Source organism: Haliaeetus leucocephalus, unplaced genomic scaffold, assembly GCF_000737465.1.
Source record: "Haliaeetus leucocephalus isolate CR32 unplaced genomic scaffold, Haliaeetus_leucocephalus-4.0 Scaffold880, whole genome shotgun sequence".
NCBI lineage: Eukaryota > Metazoa > Chordata > Aves > Accipitriformes > Accipitridae > Haliaeetus > Haliaeetus leucocephalus.
In genome coordinates, this window is record NW_010973316.1 from 1,755,154 (window position 1) to 1,777,082 (window position 21,929).

A 21,929-nucleotide genomic window follows, 5' to 3' on the forward strand; every position below is an offset into this window, starting at 1 on the left:
ACTTCCTACATTTTAGCCTAATTATTCCTCCAGATTTCACCAGACTAAATCAAGATAAGACTGCACTAGAAATGCAAGATGTTTCTTTGTTACATGCAGGATTTTGAATGTGCAATACTTGCTGTTTCTCATCTGTGAGAAAGGTACACAGGTACTACCTACAGTTGATTTAAAAGTATATATTTTCAAAAGTATTTTCCTGTTTGCTGCTTCTTTTGAGGAAAAAAAAAAGAAAATAATTTCTCTTTAAAAATCTCATTCATAGCAAACAAACAGTACTGCTGATTTAACAGTAACCTTCTTTAATTCACATAAGTAATACTATATCCATCATGGATTCACATTAGAAGCTTACTTATTACTATGTTCCTCTCTACACGGATTTCCACATTTTGATCTTATGCCAGCAAAAATAAAGACTACTGATACATTATTTTACCTAAACATTGTATGAATATAGTTCTACTTACAAAAACCTCTAAATGAGCCTTTACAGGTAGAAAACCCAACATTTTCATTAACTGTTTTTTTCTTTGGTATCAGAATAGAAGGTGCATGTACATGTTTCAAAGCACTAATGATAGAGAATAGAAATTTTAAAGATAGACATTTGTGGTCACTAATTACATGAATAGCCTTACAACAAAGGTAAAAGACTGATTTAAAATGGATTAACTTTTCTGGATTGTGCTCCTCATCATACCTTTTGAAATTATTATTCAACTGAAAGCAGCAAGTATTAGGGAATTTTAATAAATAAAGAGCCCTAATGCCCCAGGTCAAAATAAATCCTCAGTAATATTAATGGCCAAGCTTCCTTAGACTTCATTGGTTTCAGAATTTTACCAACGGGTCAAAATTCAGCCTCAGGGTAGAAATTCTCCCAACTTTTTATAAAATCCATAAAATAAAACAGAAGCTTGAAGCAAAAATAAGATGTCTTATAATTCTTGAAGTCAGTACACTGATTTTTGCAGTTAGAAGTAATAAAAAAACCTGCTTCATATTCATAAATATATAAATTCCAATAAACTGATAATCTTACTCACAGACAAACAGAAAAAGAGAAAACTTTATAGTGTTCCTGGAGTAAAAGGGAGAAGGACATAAAATAATATACAAAACCATGCCTGCTGCAAACATTAAACCAGAGTGATCTATAAAATAACATACACATTTAGACAGTAAGCCATGTTAATTTAAAAATAGCAAATGATCTTTATACAGTAAAAAAGTCTTTACTTTCAATAAAGAGAGTTAATATAGCTTTGTAAAATTTTACAGCTGGTAGGCATATTGCATACATACGTGTACTGCTACATATATACAAGTCTTTAGGCAATGTACAGTAGTGGAAATCAGAAAATGAATGTATGGAGTTTAGAACAGGTAGACTATGAGCACCACAGTAAAATACCCAGTAGATTAAAATTTACCACCTTAGTTACAAACAAATAACTGTCTCCAAAATACATTCACATGGTCATAACGTATTGCCTTAATCTGGGAAAGTCAACAAAATCCTTAACATTGCAACATGACCAATTTTTCGTTGGTATAAATCAATGAAATTCCACTGAAGTCAGAAGTTGTACGTTGATTTACACCAATTAAGAGTCTGGCCAAATATGCCTAAAGTTGTATTTTAAATGCAGTGTTATCAAGTAAATATTATCATAACGCAAAACATGTATTTTGAGAAAAATGCACAATTATAGAAAATGAACTTGACAGAAAAATCATAGTCATGTTGTATAAGAAGCATATTATCATGTATAGTAATATATTAAAGAGAAACGGATGTCCCAATGGTCTTTTAAAGCTTAGGTTGAATACCATATCCAAATGACTTTTTTACAAGTGTAAAACGTTTATGAGCTAATAAAAAGTTAACACTGCAAGTAAGGAAGACGTTGCTTCATAATGATTTCGTTGTATGATTACAGCAAATGATAAAAACATTCTCACTCAATAATACTCTGTAAAAGGTGTTTCATTCACCAATGTTTGCTATCAGCAGTTTCTCCGTGACTACCCATCGCTCACTCCTCTAGAATCTGAAATCTGGTGATTTCTTCCCAGCAATCAAAAGCTTGCATAGCTTCTAGTTTGTGAAGGAAACCAAATAAACAATTTGATTCTTTGCATACATTGGTAGCATTTGAAAAATTCTATGTACTTACAGACAAGAGTCCATTTACTCCAAACTGCCCATAAGAACACGAGATGATTATGTTCCTTAATACCCGAAAGCTCCCCTAGACCATTACTCTATGGCTCACGTTACCTGAGAAATGGTACGTCCCCAAGAAGGTCATAGTCTGGACAGATCGCAACTTTCCAAGGACCAAAAAAAAAAGATAATCTTCTCATCTCAGTGGAACAGATTAACTTTTCAGATATTTCTCTGTAGAGCTGTTCTGGGAGATCACTTAACAAAATCTATAACCTCATTTAGGTGTAGGTCTGAAGGCTTAATTCTTGCAATTCAGGTGTATCACTTTTACTGTTTACACTAGGAAGACAGTCCAATAATTCTAAAAATTGGCAAACTCGCCAGGAGCATAGACACACTAGATCTGTGTAAATTTGAAAATTCAAAAGAAAATTAATTAGAATTAACAAATTTGGTGGAATTTATTTAGAATTACAGAAATTCAATTATTTGGCATTTGCAGTAGTTTTTACTTATAAATTAGACTACCAAGTTACGGAATAAAAATACACATTTAATCTAAAATACCAGATAAAACATGAAAAAGAAGAACTACCCTTAAGTAACTTACTAGAAGTTATATATTTAATAATAAAACAGAAACTCAAAAGAGTATTTTATTAGGTCATTTAATTTAGTGTGTTCAATTTTAAACTTGACTTGTGATTTATTTTTATATTGGTTTTGCTTTTACATATGAAGTCACATATACAAACAGTTCTAGCACTAAAGGCAATACCATATTAGAAAATTATTACATTTGATGGTTATTAGTCTTTTATTGTAAGTAGTTTATACACTATTGAAAAGCAATTACAGTAAATAATAAATAATTGTGCAATGTCTTAAAACTGTTTAACAACTTAAAATAGAAAAAATGAATTTAAATTGTAATAAAAAACCTAAAATTCAAAGCTCTTAGAACATCTTGTTGAAAAAAATGTGGACTTCTAAGTTAATAGATAGGATTTTTCAATTTTTTCAAAATTGCAACTGAAAATTTGAAATTGGTGATTTTTAATCTCCTGCCAGATAAAAATGTATAGATATGCTAACGTCCAATCATAATTTGCCTATGTAGTTTCTTTTTTTCAAGTGTACTGCATTATAATTAGATGGATTTTTGTCCTTGATAAGACATCAGAACCCAGTGGACCATCTGCGCTGACCACCACAGAGGATGGCAGAAATACAAAAGCCAGCACAAGTCAGCTAAGGCAGGAGACGAAGCAGCTAGCACGCACCTCCCAGCTTCAAATAGACACTCCCGTGCTTAGCGCCTGCTTGGCACCTGCATATTACAGGAGGTAGTGGAGACATACAGATTAGGTAGGCATACGCTTGAAATAAAGGAGTATAAAGTCACTTATATGCTATATTTTTCAGGTACCAGGTAAACAGAAATGGGCATTCACCTGAAATTACAACTACAGAAAATATACCTTCTTTATGGCATTACAGGGGTAGATGCTCAGCAACACCCTGCTCCGTGCCACAGCCTCAGGCAGGGAATCCGAGCCGCTCTCCAGAACCTGACTGCTCACCTGCTCCTTCTTATCAACTTTTTGCTTATTAACATAGTTTAGCCCTTTGTAACTGCACGACATGGAAAACTCACATCCCTTGAGTAGCTGACACTGTAATCATAGTGGCAAGATGTTGTTTGCTATAGTTTTAATGTAGTACTGTACTAAAACTTGCAATATTGATACAGGTTAAGTTCTAATGCTATAGATGCAGAAAATAATATCCAGATATATATGTTTTAGGATATAGTATTACTTTTCAAATGGTTAGTGTCTGTAGCTATTAATATGCAATGTATATTAATAATATTTCAAAATTACTATTCTTTCAGTTCAACTGTATATAATTTTATTATACTATATAAAAAGGTGAAAAGAAGTAATTAATTGGAGAGCTATCACCTACCTTTTATTACAGCGGGCCTACTTCTAGCGCTAATGGTCATGCTGCAAATCCTTAGCTTCACTTACATGATAACACTTCATTTTAACTCAAAGAGATGTCTCTATCTCAGAATGACTTCTGATTTTATCCTGGACCATCACAGGTGTGGGCCTGATATATCTCATACTAAAACAAAGGAGAAGATTTCACTGGCTAAAGCTGGGTGAGGTTTGACAGCAACAGGAAGGTTGCAGAGGTAGGAAGAAGTCTCTGAAATACAGTTAGAAATAATGGCAGTATATTATTATTTTAATCAATCTCTATTCTATGCTATTCTGCTTCTTTACCAAAATGCTGCAGGAAAGAAGGAGGGTGAAGTGAGGTAAGAATTTGTATCAAACCCTGGTGGGTTCCCCATGCAAGGCTCTTCCTGACCTCCCCTTCATGCTCATGTGTTCTTGCTATCTTCATACAACTGCACAGGCAGCAAGGATCTCACTCCAACAGATCTGTCCCTCCCAACACCCCCGAGGGCTGTGTGCAATCAGGCAAAGTATGCTTGGTGGAGCCAAGACCCTCACTATGCTCTACCTTTCCGCTATGAGCAATATTCCCTTGAAGTCAAACTGCCATTGATATCTTCCTTTCTTTCCCGCTCTACCGCTGATGTTATTTTTGTTACATCGCCTTTTTGTGGTTTAGTATAAAGGGGACTAGCTCCCAACAGTCAGCAGTTTGTGCACACACTACAAGTAGGCAAAATTTGTCATGTTGACAAACCGTTAACACAAACAGATCTATTACCCTTTCTCTCTTGCTCAGTAAGACAGTTGCCCTCAAGATATTAGCCTCTCAGCCTCCCTGATAAATCACTGATCTATAGGAAACCCGATTATCCCAACACAGGAGGGGTAGAGGATGCTATTCAGCTGCAGAAGAACATGGAAGAACAACATCCATGAGGCTTATAATGAAAGATTTTTGATATACTTAAGTAGTTAACAAAAATTTATTGCAAGAGATAGTTTGTCACTAGATTTACAGTTTCAGAGAACATAGTACAAAACATAGTGCATCAGCTTTCTCTAAACATTAAATAGGTGCAAATACACAAAGATAAAAACCAAAAGGTGAATACTTTACAACATAAGTTATAGAACTATAAATATATTTTATATACATTATACATATTCCAAGACATGATTTTCACTTATATATAGAGTTCATATTAGTATCAGATTATTCAGTGCTTTAGTTATAGTATAGGTCTGAACTTTACATGAACGTTTGCATCATTATACTTACAGTAAATGCTTCCCAAGGAAGGAGGAATTTTAACCAGTTTATTTCACAGAACCATTTTGCAAAGCCATGGGGACTGTAGAAACAGCAGGACCGCTGAGCTGAAGGCTCCTTTCCCACCCTCCCGCCCCCGCTCGCCGAGAACCTGTCCTAAAACAGGGGCTGCAGGGGGATGACAGCTGGGTGTGGGGACAGCAGGGATGGGAAGACGGTGTGTGGCAGCGGGGGAAACGCCAGCTGGGTTGGGTGCAGGACCGAGGGCGGCAGCAGTGGCAAATGTGGTGGGGTGACAAAAGCTGTGTGGCCCCCCGGGCAAAGCCTTGGTCCGACTGGTAGATGAGGTAAAGACGTTCTGGAAAGAGCCGGGACCTGCGAGAGGAACTGCTGGTGGGGCTGAAGAACCTTCAACGTACTGGCAGCAGCGGTGGCGTGCTGCTGTAGGATGGTGTGATGGATGGTGGTAACAGAGGTAGAACACAGCGGCAGCTGCAAGGGTAAGGGCTGTAGCGGGGAATTTGGGGGCTGGATCGCCGGGGGAGGGAAGGTGAACTTCACTTTGTTGGCCAGCATGTTTTGTGGCATTATATGCTGATAGGCCTCAGATGGGAGATCTTTGAATTTTTCGTGGTTCTCTGGAGGGAATATCAATGTCTGATCGGGCAGGGTGAAGGGAGCTATTAACTGCTCGGTAGTTAAAAAGGTATGACTGTTTACATGTGCTTCTTTGAATGGCAAGGGTGGTGGGCTGCTAAATATCCCAGGGTTACACTGTACCCATTCACTGGCCACTTCATTTATTTTCTCATGTGGTAGAGACTCAGCCAATTCATAATGGCAAAGATAGGATTTAGGAGGAGCTTGTTCTGAATGTCTGTTGGGGAGGGGAACTTTGTAACAAGCTTGATTTTCACGACTGTTGACATTTTCTTTTTTCTTTTCATCTTGTGGAACATCCTGCGTGCCGGTAGCTGCTAGAGCACTGTGCTCAGGAACAGAAGCAGCAGAACCTGCAACAATGCCAGAAAATGTACTTGGAGAGCTCTCCATTGCTGCGCACACCATCAGTTTATCATTTTCCAGCACGTGTGAACTATCAGTTTCTAGAGATGACTTGCTTTCCTCTAGCTGCATTGTTTCATCCATATCTTTTGCATGATCAGCTTTGGGATCCACGTTGGTTTCCTCTAGACTGTCTTGAGTCAAGAAGTCCCCCAAAACAATTAACGTAGAATTTGCAGAATTTTCTTTGGAAGGTCTGGAGGTCTCACTTCTTGCGTTCCTGTCAAGGCACACGCGATGGATTCTAGTTTTCCTTCTCCTGCGTTTCCCTTTTGCCTTGTGATGTGTACTTAAAGTACGTGCTTGCCTTAAATATTCCTCTGCTGATAAAGTCTGTCCGTATGAGCTTTCATCTGATGAAGAGGAATAGGTATGCTGTCTCCGCTTGCGGTGGGATTTTTCAGGTTCCTCTGTCAGAACGTTGTAACTTCTCTTTATGGACTGGTTTTGACTCAGACTCTTCTCCTCACAGCAGTGTTCTAAACATTTATGCTCTGGGCTACAGCTTGACCTCCTGACTTTCCAGCTGCAACATGTTTTTGAGTACCTTAAGCTATGCCTCCTGGAACTCGGAGCCAGCTGCTTTGCCTGTCTCTGCGAGCTTGCTTTGCTCTTTCTGTGCAGTCGTTTACAACCATGGTGTTGGCCACTATTTTTTGCACTCCAAACGTCACACCAGCCTGCGTCCCCACGTACATGATCTGACACAGACATGCCTCTCTTATGACCATTTTCAATGCCAAGTTTTTGATGCGTCTGCTGTATCTCACCTGTAGCTAGCCAGATATTCCCCACATCATGTCTGCGCTTCTCTGGATTATTTTGGAAGTGCTGATGTTTATTTTCATCTCTGTAACTAATTTCTTTTTCAGTCACTGAGAACATCTCCATTTCTGCTGCTGTTGTGTCCCCACAGTCATGATGATGACAATGACATAATTTTTTTCTCCTTTTCCGTTTTCTACTTTTGTGAAGCCATTTTTCATGGCTTTCTTTGATCCAGACTTTGTTACATTTCTCATCTATCACAGTGTTTTGTTGCAAGTGATTTTTAGAAATGGGATACTTTTCTATTTTTCTAATCCTGAATGACTCATCCAAGGACACTTTATTTTGATTTTTTTCAAGATCACAATTTCTGATGAGGGAAACTTCACTTATAAGGGGTATTGTATAGTTGCACACATTTTTACTCATTTCTGTTTCATAATCGCCACACTCTGAAGTAGGTTTATTTGTAAAATCTGAAACTAAGCTACAGTTGGATTCAGTTTTGTGGTGCAAATGAGGTATGTTTGGCTGATGCTTGGGTTTTTCTTGGCTGTCACTTGCTCTTGATGACTTGAAATCAAAATATAAAGGATTACAGCTATAAGAAATCGATGGGTCTGTACTTGTGTAAATTAACATTTCTGATGGCCACTGAAGAATATTTGATCCATGTTTGCTAAGAACAGGAACAAAGGGTTCACAAGGTCTCTTGCGCATGTCCGGTTTGCTTTGTGGGACTCCACTACTACCTTCTTTAGATGGTGATGGAGCTAATGCATCTGCCCCCAGCTTTTTTACTTCAGTTTGAGTTGTGGATGAATCACTGTTCCTGTCTTTATCATCTTCCTCTGCAACATCCTGCAGAGATAAACAATCCTCCACAACTGCCTGCACGAGGGCCCTGTTTGCCTGCAGCTCGTAACCGCTGCAGTCCAGGGGCAGGACCTCGGCACTGTCTGCAACCACTGGCAGCGTTTGGTCCGGTAAGTCTGCTGCACCTACATCAATACCATAGCCATCCATGTCCGAGGATACCAGTTGCTTTGAATGGGACACAGCAGGAGTTAATATGGGACTCTCTAGCATGCTGCTTTCTTCACTAGCCAGCTCTTTTGATTCCTGAGCTCCAGGAGCTTCTGCTGTGTCTGTGCTTTTTTCCACCAGTGGGTGAAAACAGTTATGTTTCTCCTCAGGGCAAAGGACTATTTCTGCCACTGAAGGAGACTGAAGGTTACATGCTCCTGGAACAAACCTACTTCTTCTGCTAAATCCGTGCTCCATAGATGTTTCATCATTATATTCATAGAAGACGGCAGCTGAAGACTCGAGTTTGACCACTGCTTTCTTAGGAAAAGCAAAAGAGAACCCAACTCTATGTCCTTGAGCTCCTTGAACCTGATCTCCACATTTGTTAGTGTCTGATTTATTACTACATGCATTTCCAGGAGCGGAAGAAATAACAGAGGCAATGTCTTTACTATTCTGCGCATCGTGCATTAACGTACAGCTGAAATCCTGTTTGTTGGCAGAATCGATGGCAGCACCTTGTGGAATACCATTGCAATGATCTCGCACAGTCACTGTAGTGGATTTGAACATAGGGCCGCTTCCAGGAGCACTAGGAAGGAAAACAAAACTCGGGAGTCAGTACCTTTCAGAGAACTGCAGACAGAAATATAGTGTTACACTGGCATCTAAGAGATTTTTTTTACGGAAAAAGGAAGAATCTGTGCATATGTAGATTTAGAATATGGAAAAAAGTCATCTCTTATAATAAGATCAGTTGACTAGTATTAAAAAAAAAAAAGAGTAAATATTGTGCCCCAGTTCCTTCATGTGAAGTTACCAGCTGAAGGGCTAATATTCCTACAAGGTAGTTTACTTTTCCTAGACATACTGGCTGGCCTAATAAGAGACTGTATATCTCCCTAGAAACCTTGCTTCTCCTCCCAGTAGACCATCATGGTTACAACAGTATTACTACAAATAGCAGAGGTTTTACATTCCTTTGTGCTACAAAATATATTAAAACTGAGAGCGCCTCATAGACCACTTCCCTCTTAGTCACCATCCTAGTGACTGCTGCTGTGCCCACAGGCAATCATCCAGCAGCTCCCATCCTATTTTTGTTCACAGACTGAACCATCACAATCTCAGCAATTTCCTTCATGGAAAAATAATACTGGGGAGAGTATTTCAGCTGACAATAGTGCAGTAAGTGATTCATCCCTCTTGAGAAAAAATTTATCACTGTCTACTTCTGTTCTTCATTTCATGTCCTCTTCCCATCTGTTCTATTTGACTTAATAGGAAGCAAAAAGAAGAGCAAAAACTGCTTAAGCTGCCAGTTTCCAGGATCCACAGGAACTACTCAGCCCTAAGAGTAGTGGACCTATGTTAAAACAATTTTTTTGTTGTTGTTTTAATCAAATTATTCTGTGTTACAGTGCAGAGCAATACTAGATGATGGGTCATTGGGAAAACTTCCAAGTGTCATTTAGGACCCCAAGAAGTGCTGAGATACTTTGACAAACTTAATCTATTGGGTCTAGAAAGTAAGGTAGAAGTTTTATGAGAAAGGAATTCCTCATGAGAATTCCTGCCTTGTCCAGTTCTTCAGAAATTTAAATATATATTAAACACCCCACACAAATCCTTTCTTAACAGAATAAAATGGTGGCTTCTACAAAACCAAACTAGAAAATACCATTTTAAAAAATCCTGTGTGTCTGGCTGTATCACATCCCTAAGGAGGCAAAGTGGTAGTAAACAGCAATTCTTAAATACAGAAATAAAGCTCAGAGATAAATTCTCCTTCAGGAACTAGAAGAAGGATGTTTAAAAAACCAAACCGAACAGAAACAACAAAATCCCGCAAAATCTGTGCTTCACTAGCATGGAAAAAGGGAAACAATAAGTTCCTCTTTCTCCTGAAATATGCTAAATTCAGATTTTGGAGTACGCTTAGGGGCAGTATTATCTAATATCCTCACGTATTAAATTTGGACAGTTAAAACACTGATGGAGAAGAAAGAGTCTCTACGTGAGTTATCATAAAAGGATAAAATAATTAAAATTGGGTGTCATGTTGCTTATGTCAAACAGACCTCACAACATTCTTGTCCCATCCAACTGCTTGGACAGACTTTGTTTCACCATGCTGCCCGCCATCCAAGCTATGGAGAAAGAGACTACTACTGAACAAGAGCTACAATTTGGTTGAACTTCCCTGTTAGTTCATCTGGTGAGACAAAGGCTGGATAAAACATTTGTGTTTGAGCATCTACTTTTTTGCTTTTTTTCCCCTGAGATTCCACTGTGAAAAGCTGATACATATATTTTCAGTGGCTTGTCAGTGTCATAACTGTGTCATATTTAAGTGAGAGTACAGTCACAACTAGCAAGCTCAATATTAATTTCAACAGTATGCTTAGATGCAATACTAAAATGTATCACTAGCAAGGAGTCACTTTTGCAGAGGGAGGTAAACACTCTGTTGAGCTGGGGAAAAGAAGCACTTGCCTTTTAATATAAAAAACCCCAGTTACTGAAATTTAAAACTGTATTTCTGGATGCTTTCCCAGGCAAGCAGTTTGAAAAATAAATCACAGAGATATGTTACAACCTAGAAAGACAGACTGTATTCCTCACCTCATCAATGAAGTAGTGTCATCCTGCAAATGCATGACCTAGTTCACTCAGCTTTCAACCAATGTGCCTGGTTTTATGAAATATATAAAACACATCTTTTTTTAAACTAAAAATAGATGTCGTTTTAGCTCCACTGAAAAAGCAACGTTAAACATTAATTTCTGCACATAGTGTGAACCAAATTACTGTACACATACTGCTTCCAAAATGCCATAAAAATGGGGCAGGGAGCTCCAGACAAGGGACTCCAACAGCCCCACATCCCACAGCACCAGCAAACAGTGGTGGGCTTATTTTAAAAGTATTTTTTTTATGTTTCAGCAGCTATGCACTTACCACGCTGTCTCTTTCCTTAGCTCAGCTAGCTTGTGCAAACGTTGAAGGGCTTTTTCCTGTTTCCTTTCATCTTTTCGTGACTTAGAAGCTACGTTTCGAGCAAACTCCCTCTGTTTCAGTTCCTTCAGTCTCTGCAAGAGTCATACAAGACACACACGAAAAACAGGGATGATAAACGTTTATAATGACAGTTACCTTCTGGTAAGCACTCATGGCATGAATTATTTTTTGAAGCTAACCAAAGCGACCCATTCAATAAATTTATGTATTTCAAGTGAATAACCAAAATACATAGAGATGCTAGAGACAAGTTAGCTAGGTTAGAAATAACCTAGAAAATTTTACTGTAGCTTTTGTGATTCATGTAGACCAGCCTCAGTAGGATGAAGCAATGTTAATCCAGAATTTTGCTCATGACTCTCTTCCCAAAAACCTTCCCCACAGCCTGATTGCTCTTTGAGATAGTAATAAAAAATAATGAGACCACCCCAGGTATTTTTCCGCAAAGCCGCTCTGTAGCCTGTTGATCCCCCAGCTGGTATTAAATCTCAGGTTTTTCTGCCTGAGATGCTGGGCATAGCACTTGTCACCACTGAACTGCAGGAGGTCCCTGTCAACCCTTTTGTCCAGCCTATCAAAGTCCCTCTGGACCTGCCCTGCCACATTATCAGTGTGGTATCACCCGCGAAGCTCCTGAGAGCAGGCTGTCCTACCATCCAGGTCATTACCAAAGATGTTAAAGAGTCCTGCCCCAGCAGCCATCCCCAAGGGATGTCATGGCCAGAAGTCTTGTGGTTTGAAATGGGAAGATCTTCCCTCTGAAGGAGCTTGTTTCCTGCTTTTGCTGGTGTCTAATGCAGCAGTTAAGCAGACACTGAGTTTCGATCCAGGATCTCATTTGATTTCACCTCCAGCCTGTTTCTTTGGGAGGAAATGAAAATGCACAGCTCTGACTCTCCACATAAAAAGGGGATTTTGTTTTCTTTATATCACAGAAGGACAATATGCAGAGACTTTCCTAATCCTTCATGTCAGCAAAAAGTATTCCTTTAAGTCCCAAACCCCATCAGTGTTTTGCTCAGTTGCTCAGTGTGTCCCTAATATGGCTCACAGTCTAGATGACACCATCTTATGAGATCATGACCTCATGATTCTGGGAAGAACCCAGTAATTTGCCACTGTTTTTGTGGCATTAGTCCGAGGGCAAATGGCTGGCCATGAACAGAGGTCACGTGGTTTTCTAAAAGCATTAATTCTAACTCCAAACTGTGAGGGGTATTGAGAGCTTTGCTTACCACTGGTAGGCACATGTTGGATACACATGTAATGGAGTTTGCAGAACTCTGTAAGCACTGTTCTCATGCTCCTTCTCAATTTTTCATTTTGCCCCTTGTGTGATTTTTTTTTCCTATTCACAGAAAAATATCCCTCATATAACATCATTCATTTATGCACTGTATTTGTTTTTACCATTTTGGGTGATGCTAATGCTACCTTGGCAGTCCATTTAATGCCAAGAAACATATATGTAGAAACATGCTGAGAAAGCAAACAAATGCTTGCAAAAAAATGAGCGCTACTCTCTATTTTCATTTTTTTCATTATTTTTCCAATAACTGGATATTCCTTTGAAGACAGCCTTGATAGATACAGAGAAATAATCTGAAAGGTGATCACTTCTTCTATCATTTATATTTCGTAGATAGAGTTATCAAAATTTGTTTTATTGTGCTAACACAGTATAAGGTTATAAATTCAGTCAAAACTGGATGTACGGTAACTTTTTTCCAAGAAAAAAGGCTTGAAATGCAAAGCATCTTTGTAGAACATTTCTTACTTCTATGTGTTCCTGTTTTCCTAAGGATAGTATGATACTGACCTTGTTTCCCACCAGCCACTCATGAAACTCAAAGTATTTCATTTCATAGGTGACTTCTGAGTACTCAGAATACCAGAGAAGTGATGAAGTTTGCTCCTTCACCTCCCCACCTCCAACCCTTGGCATTTAAAGACAGGATTTCATTCCATTTTGTAGAGCTCAATAATACTTCCTCCTTTTTTGCCTCCAATGTGTAAGCAAAGAAGTATGCAACAAGGCAAGAAAAAAGAGATAAAAGGGTGCTTTTTCACAAGGTTAAAAAGGAGAAGCTGAGGTGTATACAAATCCATAATCACCCTCCAGCATTTTTACTGTAATTACTGGGATGATCATAATTAGTGATTTGATTCTGACCAGATTTTGATCCCTTTTCACTTACTGCTCAAAGTTAGCAGGACTCCACACCATCAGGAGTGCCAGAGTTAACACAACTCCACATTTCAGGGCACGAGTAGGGTCCTGCTCACAGTGAATAGGGACAATGCTGTTAAAGGAAGTTTTACCTGATCTTGGAGGCACAGAAGATGCATTTCATGCTTATCCTTGCCAAGCAAACATCATCCTACTGATCCGAGCCTCTCAGTTAGTCAGATCAGTCATTATCTGTTTAGCACATACCAGTTCTCATACAGAAGAACCGTTCACAAATTTTAAGTAATTAAATTGTTCTCCCTGATTGCTACAAGTAGGTGTCAATGTGTAAGACAGTGCCGTCTGGCAGAAGTTTTGTGTGCACAGCCTTTGTGTTGGACTGTATGCTCTTCACTTCTGGTGAACTACTTGTTCCAGAGCTCCCTGTCTTTCAGACCTCCTGTCAAATACACCACCCCTTTCCTGTATGGAAAACTGTTCTTGACATAATATGAACTAGTTATACAATGTGATTTTATTTTTTTTTTTCTCCTTTCAACTGGTATCTTAGTCTTTTTCATGGAAAGCTTTAACGACCTCTAAGGATTATACCCTAGGTAACTCCTGAGGACTTTATTCAGCAAATACGTATGTATGAGTGGAACTTTTCTCAGTTGTAAACCACAAAACATGCACCTGGTGCAAGCTGGTTTGAGACCTGGTTAGGCAGTTTCCAAAAATAATATTTCTTATACATAAAAAGTTATCTAAGTGGGAAAATGTGTCGCCATTGTTGGATACTATAGTTATTTTCCATTTGTCTGTCTTTAGCCATCTGGTAAACTACCATCACCTGCATTCCCTTACTGCACTTAGTCATGCTAGTGACTGCTAGCACTGCATTTACACAGCCCTATATTGGTATTTTGCTGGGTTTGCTTGTATTATGCAAATGAAAACAAGATATTACCCAATTATACATAAAGTGCCACTAATCCATGTGTTCTGAGTATCACAAGGCCCCCAAAACTTGTTCAAAGTAAATGGCAACAATAAAAACACGAGTGTGCCTTATTCCTAAAAAGCATCTTTTTCTTAACTTTTTTATGTCTTTTCATGTGGCAGAGCTATTCACCAATGCTAACTTCAGTAGTTAGTTTAATGCCAATTATGTTCATTTGCTTCCATGGATCAGTAAGCAAATAATTAGCAGGCAGTCATACAATATTTCAATATGATTCCCTCCTGTATTTTGCTCTGCTTATGAACCAGCCCAAAACGTGTAAGTCCTGGCAAGCAGAGTTCAACAAACAGTTCACAATGAATAATTAAATGACATTTCTCCAAGAGAACTAAATGCCTTCATCGTTCTCCTGATACACTGTACCACCACTTTGAACGTGCAGAGCACAGACCACCGTCAGTTTGCACGTGACTTTCCCCAGCCCAGAGCAATGGGAAGCCTGACCCTGATTCTCCAGCCCTGCAATGGGATCCTGCAACTGGGCTGCTTTCACTTGGGCAGAAGCTGAGTTATTTTAACAAATCTAACTAACACTGGGCCTGAAGCAGAAATATTCCACCTATTTCTAACAAACTCAGCTAGGAATCTTACTGCACACCCATTACATCATGCTCAGCTGAGGTATGGAAATCCAGATGAAAAGGAAGCTCCTGTGTACCTATGCATGGATGAAACTATATATGAGAAGACTATATGAGGTCCAAACTCAGGTGTGGCTGCATTTCACTCAGAGGCATACAGCTCAGGTGCCCCAGGCTTGCTGTGGAAGATACCCATTGGAAAAAAAAAAAAAAACAATTAAAAAAAAAAAAAATCAAAGAAATCCTAAGTGGACTTCCAATGGGACCCCATTCCTGGTTACTTCACTCTTGTCTTCATTCCCCCATTTACCACATTAGACAGTTAATTTCAGCATGCTGCTTTTCAAAAAGCTCACGCTGAGTTTCCTAATTCTCCCCTGCATTTTATAATACAGGAACCACAGGCCCAGATCCTGCTGCCAGAGCCAGGTGCCTGAAGACCTCTGTGGATCAAAGCCTCTTGAAAGCAAAGACACATTATGACATTAAGGACACTTCTTACATCACTATTACAAGCCTTCTGCCACCTTGCAAAGTGGTGGTTGGGTTGGGGTTTTTTAAACACAAGATTTAAGCACTTGTAACAATAGCACTTCAAACTAACAGGTCTTCAAAACATAGAGAAAACATTACTTAATAAATATGCCCAGGACAGCAAAAGCATGTGAAGGCTGAATAGTGAAACACAATGTACCTGAATACTATGACACCAGGTGATAAAATGAGGGGGGAAAAAAAAACCAAACCACAAAAAAACCCCCAGCCTCAAATAATTTTATACCTTGAAACATATAATTTAATGTTATCAGAACTGACTCTGAAGAAAAGCAGTGAAACTTTTAACAAAGTTTATGAAACCAAAGGGGAAATCATAACAAGCGTCAGGGTTGACACAGGCTCTCTCTGTAGCGTTAATATCTCACATAAAAACCAGCCACCCCCCCCAGCACAAAAGCATCATCTAAGGACTACTTATTGAGAGGCCCTCATAAACTACCTGTGCAAAGCTTATCTCCCTAATCTAGCAACAACTTTAATAGGGTCAAGAAACAATGGGAACAGTTTTTATAGGAGCAGGAGTCTGAAAGATGCCTATCAGGGGATTTCAGGGCAGTGCAGTTCAGATATTATTATGCTAATAAGCTTTTGACCTTAGATTAACAATTAAATTACTTGGACTTTTATGATACTGAAAATACGTAGACCATAAATTCATTTTCTGACCAATGGAAATATAAAATTACAGAATTTAACAGCCATGACAAATTTTGCTGCTTTATTGTCTTTTTATTTTATCAGGAAAAATGACCGTATTCCCAGTAGTCAATGAATCATGAATTTATGTGATTGCTAGCTTTTAAAAATAACTCATCAAAATAAACTTCCCTTTCTTGTTCCCTAACTATGAAATACTCGAAGCTGCAGCCCAAATATCGTAAGCAGGTTGCTACAGCCCTTTATATATTGAGCACTAAAATACCAAGTGTTTATGTTACACCTTGAAATTTCTGCTGTAGCTCTTTTTCAAGTTACTTGCTTCTGAAAGATCTGATATAGCAGAGTGACAGCTAATGTGGAAACCTTTGAGAAAGCAGACGAATGATCAGGGAAAGAGTCCAGTGCATAATTCGTTCCTACAGCTTTACATTATGAGAACTGACATACTGTCATGTCTATACCACACACCAGAAAATGCAGCTGCTGCTTAACTAGCTCAAGGACTTTGAAACTGTAAAGGGAGGTGAAGCTGAATGCAGTAACTGATGAAGAGTTAAACTGCTAAGTTGCCCATGTCAGAAGAGGGAGGATCAGGAGACCACAATGCTGCAGCCACTGGCATCAGTGCCTGTTTTGGTGAACAACCTGCCAGACCAGAAGAACAAGGCACAAATCTGCTCCTACTCCACCCTCCCAGTCAGCAACAGCAGTGTTAGGCTGAGACCACGAAGACATGGGATATTCAGTCCTACATGTGTGTCCTAAAACCAGCATGAGCTTCCCCAGCTCCAATGCTGTCTATAACTCCATTTGCGCCCTGAAAGGAGCTGAAAGTCCATTGCAGCTCCCTCCTGCCTTTCAAAACTTTGCTAATGACCTAAATATGGGGAACATGGGTTGGTAGTTCAGCGCTGTCGTGGAGGTGGCACAAAAGTGGCATTTGGATTTATTTAAAACAAATTAAATATTTCTTGCCTATAAATCCATACATGATATAAAACATATTTTTAGTTGTTAATAAAGGTGGGGGTTTGCTTGTATTCAGTTGGTGTTTTTTTTTTTTTTTAAATCTGATTACTGCTTAATACAGGGATTAAATAGAACTATTTCTAGCTCCCAGTGATTATTCTAGCAGCTATTCCCCTTTCTCTGAATACCACCTGACTGCTGTCGATATACTCCCTCTTAACTGAGGTGGTTTATTGCTTCTTCATGTGAATTATGGTACGACAAACAGAGCGACAACGTACTCAATTAGATAAACACTTGTCACGCCAAACCAGACTAGTATCCTTTCGCAAAGAGGATTGAGCTTAATCAATTATAAATAATAACTGAATAGATCAGAGCTCCTGTAACACCTGTAAACACTCAAATGGGGAACAAAACGTGCCATTTAAAGCAGAAAACATTCCTTACGAAGATGCAAAATACATGTATTTTCCTTCTGCCTTTGGTGGTTAGTGCAGGCATATGTTCTGCATACTGTTCTGCAACTGGAGACCCCTTCACTTTACACAGCACAACAGGGCAGCACCTCTTCACTTGCACTGTGGTCTGCAATTCTACATACTTTTCATGACTATATCTTTCATATTATTAAAATAAATAAATAAATAAATGTCTCCCTTTGTAAAGATTATAGAAAAAATTAAAGCTCCAAGAAAAAAAATACTGTAATACAAGAAGAATCTACCCTGTTAGTGCTACAGGCCTTCCCCAGCAGAAGTTAAACAAGACAAGTTATTTCCACAGAAAGGAGAAATGTCAAGATTTCTCAATGAAATTAGTAATTCAACCACTCAAATAAGTAGGCTGAGGAAGAAATTAATAGACAATCTTTTTTTTTTTTTTCATGCTGCCAGTATGGAGTTATTGCTATAATGTATTCCTGCAATAGAAGAGGAACAGGGGAATTTTAACAGCAGCCTACAACTGCTTGATGGGGAGTTACACAGCAGATGGAGTCACTTCTTGCTAGTGGCAGGGAAAGCTTCCCTGCTAGGGTGTTGCAGCACTGGAACACATTACCCAGAGGGGCTGTGGCATCTCCAAACCTGCAGAAATTCAAGACATGGCTGAAAAAAGCCCTCTCTTACTTGATGATCTTGTGTTGGCGAGCACGAAGCCAGTGACTCCTTCCAAATGACCACCTTTTTTATGATTTCTGTCTTATGCAGTGAGTTATCTCCTCACTTTATCAATGTATGGACTACATTGGCCACTCACTTTGTTTTTAAAAAGCCTTTAATAAATCACATTGATCTATTGCTGGCTTATGAATAACTTCCAGTTTGTTGCAAGCTATAAGCTGCTCCTAACTGCCTCTGCCTAAAGCTGTAGGTATCTCACTTTAAGCTGCAAAATTGAAACCCTTTCTTAAAAACCCAGCGCTCAACAAATTTGCAACAGGACCACATTTTATATGATCAGATATTAAGCCCTCCAGATGACAAGGAACATGCAGGTTGTGAATAATCCTTTTCTTCTCCTATTTCTACCACGAATTGCAGCCACACCCTCCTGATGGTCTTTTAATATTAGAAGAAATCTAAACCACACAGATGTAGATATATGCAGGATTTAAAAATAGCAAGTCCTTGGAGCCCACAATGGTGCTGAATAGGTAGATTCTCTTGAAGTGAAACTGTGCTCTTTTTCCAGCACTGTCACAAGCATCATCCCAGACTGGGGAGAAAGTGGGCATTAATTAAGAGGAAGGGAAGGTTGGGATTGTTTTACCTGCCCATCATAGGCCTGAAGGCAGGTGGGTGATGAGAAGATTCAATTCTTTATGACTCGGGGGATTTTTATTAACTTTAAATGAACTGATGCAATGTAAATGTTCACAAAGTACTATAACTTGCTCATGAGCACACTTAACAATACACGGTACTTCAGTTCATTGTGTAGTCTGCAAAAAAGAACTGTTGAACCAGCTTTTACGTTCAGATCCTACAAATATATATTAAATACATGTATTATGTTATACAACTGAAAAGACACAATGGTCTTTTCTACTTTTGTAATATAAAACCTGAAATTATTTTATCATGAAATATAATTAGGTTTTGAGACTACTTCATACTTTTATATGAAGCATTTTTCTTGTAAAGTGTCTCAACTTCAGTTAGATTTTCCTATGTAAGTTCATGGGGAAAAAATAAATGAAACTTGAGCTTAAAATGAAACCCCAAACCAATTGAGTTTTCAAAATCATGAGGAAAATCAGAATGTTAAATATTTTGCACGCTTGCACCTGTAATATACATAAAAGCTAGTTATCTTTGATGAAGATCTTACTAATTATTCTTGATTAGGTGACTGCAAAAGGTATTCGCTAGAGCAATAGAAGGAAAAATAAGTCTCTCTCTGCGTTCTATTCTTTTTAACTCTTTTCCTTCAGAAATTATCTACCAGAAACAAACACATACTTCATTACGTGATGATTAATGCCCTTCCCAGCATAGTAAGCCTCTTGTTTAATTCGACATCATTCTGGTGCCTGCATGTCTTCTGCTCCTTTCCAGTGTACCCCACTGCAGGATTCAGATAGCATTGTGGCTTACAGTTGAACAAGGCCCCAGGACTTTGACAAATAACAGGTTCTGGAGCATAAATTAAGACTTTTGTTGCTTCTGTTTTAAGATAACTATGTTTTCTGAAGTTGACTAAATGGCCATAGCATTGCCACTGTGCAAAAACATTTGTTTTAAACCTGCAGAATTGCTGAGTGTTGCATACTGAGTAGCGATAGCTACTAACCACGTGTATAACAACAGCCTGAACTTATTGCAAGCTAGAGGGTATTTTTTGTTAGCTTCAGCAAAAATCAGCCGAATACTCCATAAATATAAAGGCCAAGACGAAAAAAACCAGCATAGAAATACAGAATTAGTGTCTCACCTAACAAATAAATTTTATCAGATAATGAAAAGAACACAAAGCTGACACACACTTGTACATCTGGAAAGTGGTTACATATGCTAGTCTCTAATTGAAAGGTATTTATTTTAATGACTCTAGGCCTAATTCTGCTCCTCTTGAAGTCAATGGAGAAACTCCCGCTGAGCTCAGGGAGAGCAGAGGTTTTAAATTCAGCATAGAAATTTTCAGCAACACTTAAGGAAGCTTCTTCAGTCACAAAGATTAGAAAAGATCAGTACACGCTGCTTCTTTAAGGATCATTTTACCTTTACACCCACTCTTGCACCACCTAGGATTCTAATTCCAAAAAAACCATGTGACATTTTAAATCCTGTCAAGAAATGGTTATTCCTAGCACCATTAGAGAAAAGGGCAATGCTGTAAAGAAAAGGGCTCGACTCCACGCTTCTGGGAAGACACAGATGGCCGTAAGCATGGGGCTGCCCTCAGAGGCCACAGCTCCTCTTTGCTGCTCCGGAGGGACAACCCAGCACGGATCATTTCAGACATCATGTGCCATTCCCTGGTCCCACAGCATTATCCACTACTTTCCTTTCACTCCAGCAGTGAAGTTTAAGCATCCAGAATATTCTTCCTGAGGATGGCACATACAATATTTTCAGGTTTGCCAGTTCTGCTGCAACCAAAATATTCATTCAGTGAGGCACTGCCTCCTGATATTTTCAGTCACTGAGTGCTAAATGTTGATGACCGCTTTATTCTCTGGCAGGTTACAGTTTCCCATGCATAAATAACGAGGGCTCTACAACATCCCATCTAAACTCTATCCAGAAAGCTTTAAGCTATTGGAAAAATCCCCACTTGAGCAGCATTCATCTTCCATAAATCATTTCACCGGAGCAAGACTTCCTCACCAAGAACACCCTTCAGAGAAAGACCACCTCTACAACTCTTCGGAGGGGGAATTTTGGATTTCCCTTTAGAATAAGTTTCTAGTGGGAGATGAAAGGCCACAAAATGGATGGTTCCATCAACACACAAGCATTGGATGGCTCAGCTGTTAAAGCTGTCTTTTGCTCATTTTGGAGACTGTTTTGCTGTTTTCTGCATAAGTACTTGGTGGCTCTGAGATCTTTGAGACTTCATACAACAACTCTTTACTCCAGTGGCCTCCAACACCTACTGGCATCTATTGTGACTCACCAGCTTTTCACCTTGGTCAAAATGGTTCACTAGATCTCCAGCACTGACGTTCTCTGTAGGATCACACTGTTATTCTGATTATTCCTCCTTCTTTACTGAAGGAGGACACAATACCCTTTCTACAAGCACAATAAAAATTGCAAGCAGAAATTTTTAATCTATGTTTTCAGCCTCTTTGGTCACTGAAATTTTAGGAAAGACTGCCACAGAGACTGAAATCAACCTACCAAATCTTAACACTTTCCAGTCTCTACAATGTGTACAATGACTGAAAACAAGGAATTAATATTTACAGTCAGGTTCTCTAAAGGATATTTTCCATAATCCTTCAAGGATACTCCAATAACTCTGATGGGCTGAAGGAGATGAATTCCCTCAAAGTGAGCTCTTTATTTTATGAATTCCTTATGTCAGAGCTAAATCACAATCACTTTTATATTGGACCACTGAGCTATTCAAAGCCTCTGTTCACAAAATGCTTCTCATCTGAAGGATCTGGTCCTTGCCACAGATTATCCCAGGACCGTGAGAAGCTTCTTC

The 21,929-nt window shown here is 38.9% G+C and overlaps 1 protein-coding gene across 1 annotated transcript in view; it reads right to left on the minus strand.

Annotated features, from left to right (window-relative positions):
- Positions 1-5,578: 5,578 nt before the first annotated feature.
- The window catches only part of ZNF804A (zinc finger protein 804A), a 156,348-nt gene continuing 139,997 nt past the window's right edge, over positions 5,579-21,929 (minus strand). Inside the window, exons 3-4 of the mRNA XM_010583228.1 lie at positions 11,246-11,376; positions 5,579-8,876 (exon numbers count right to left, since the gene is read on the minus strand). Of these exons, the coding sequence (XP_010581530.1) occupies positions 5,579-8,876; positions 11,246-11,376 (3,429 nt within the window). The remainder of the gene's footprint in view (positions 8,877-11,245; positions 11,377-21,929) is intronic.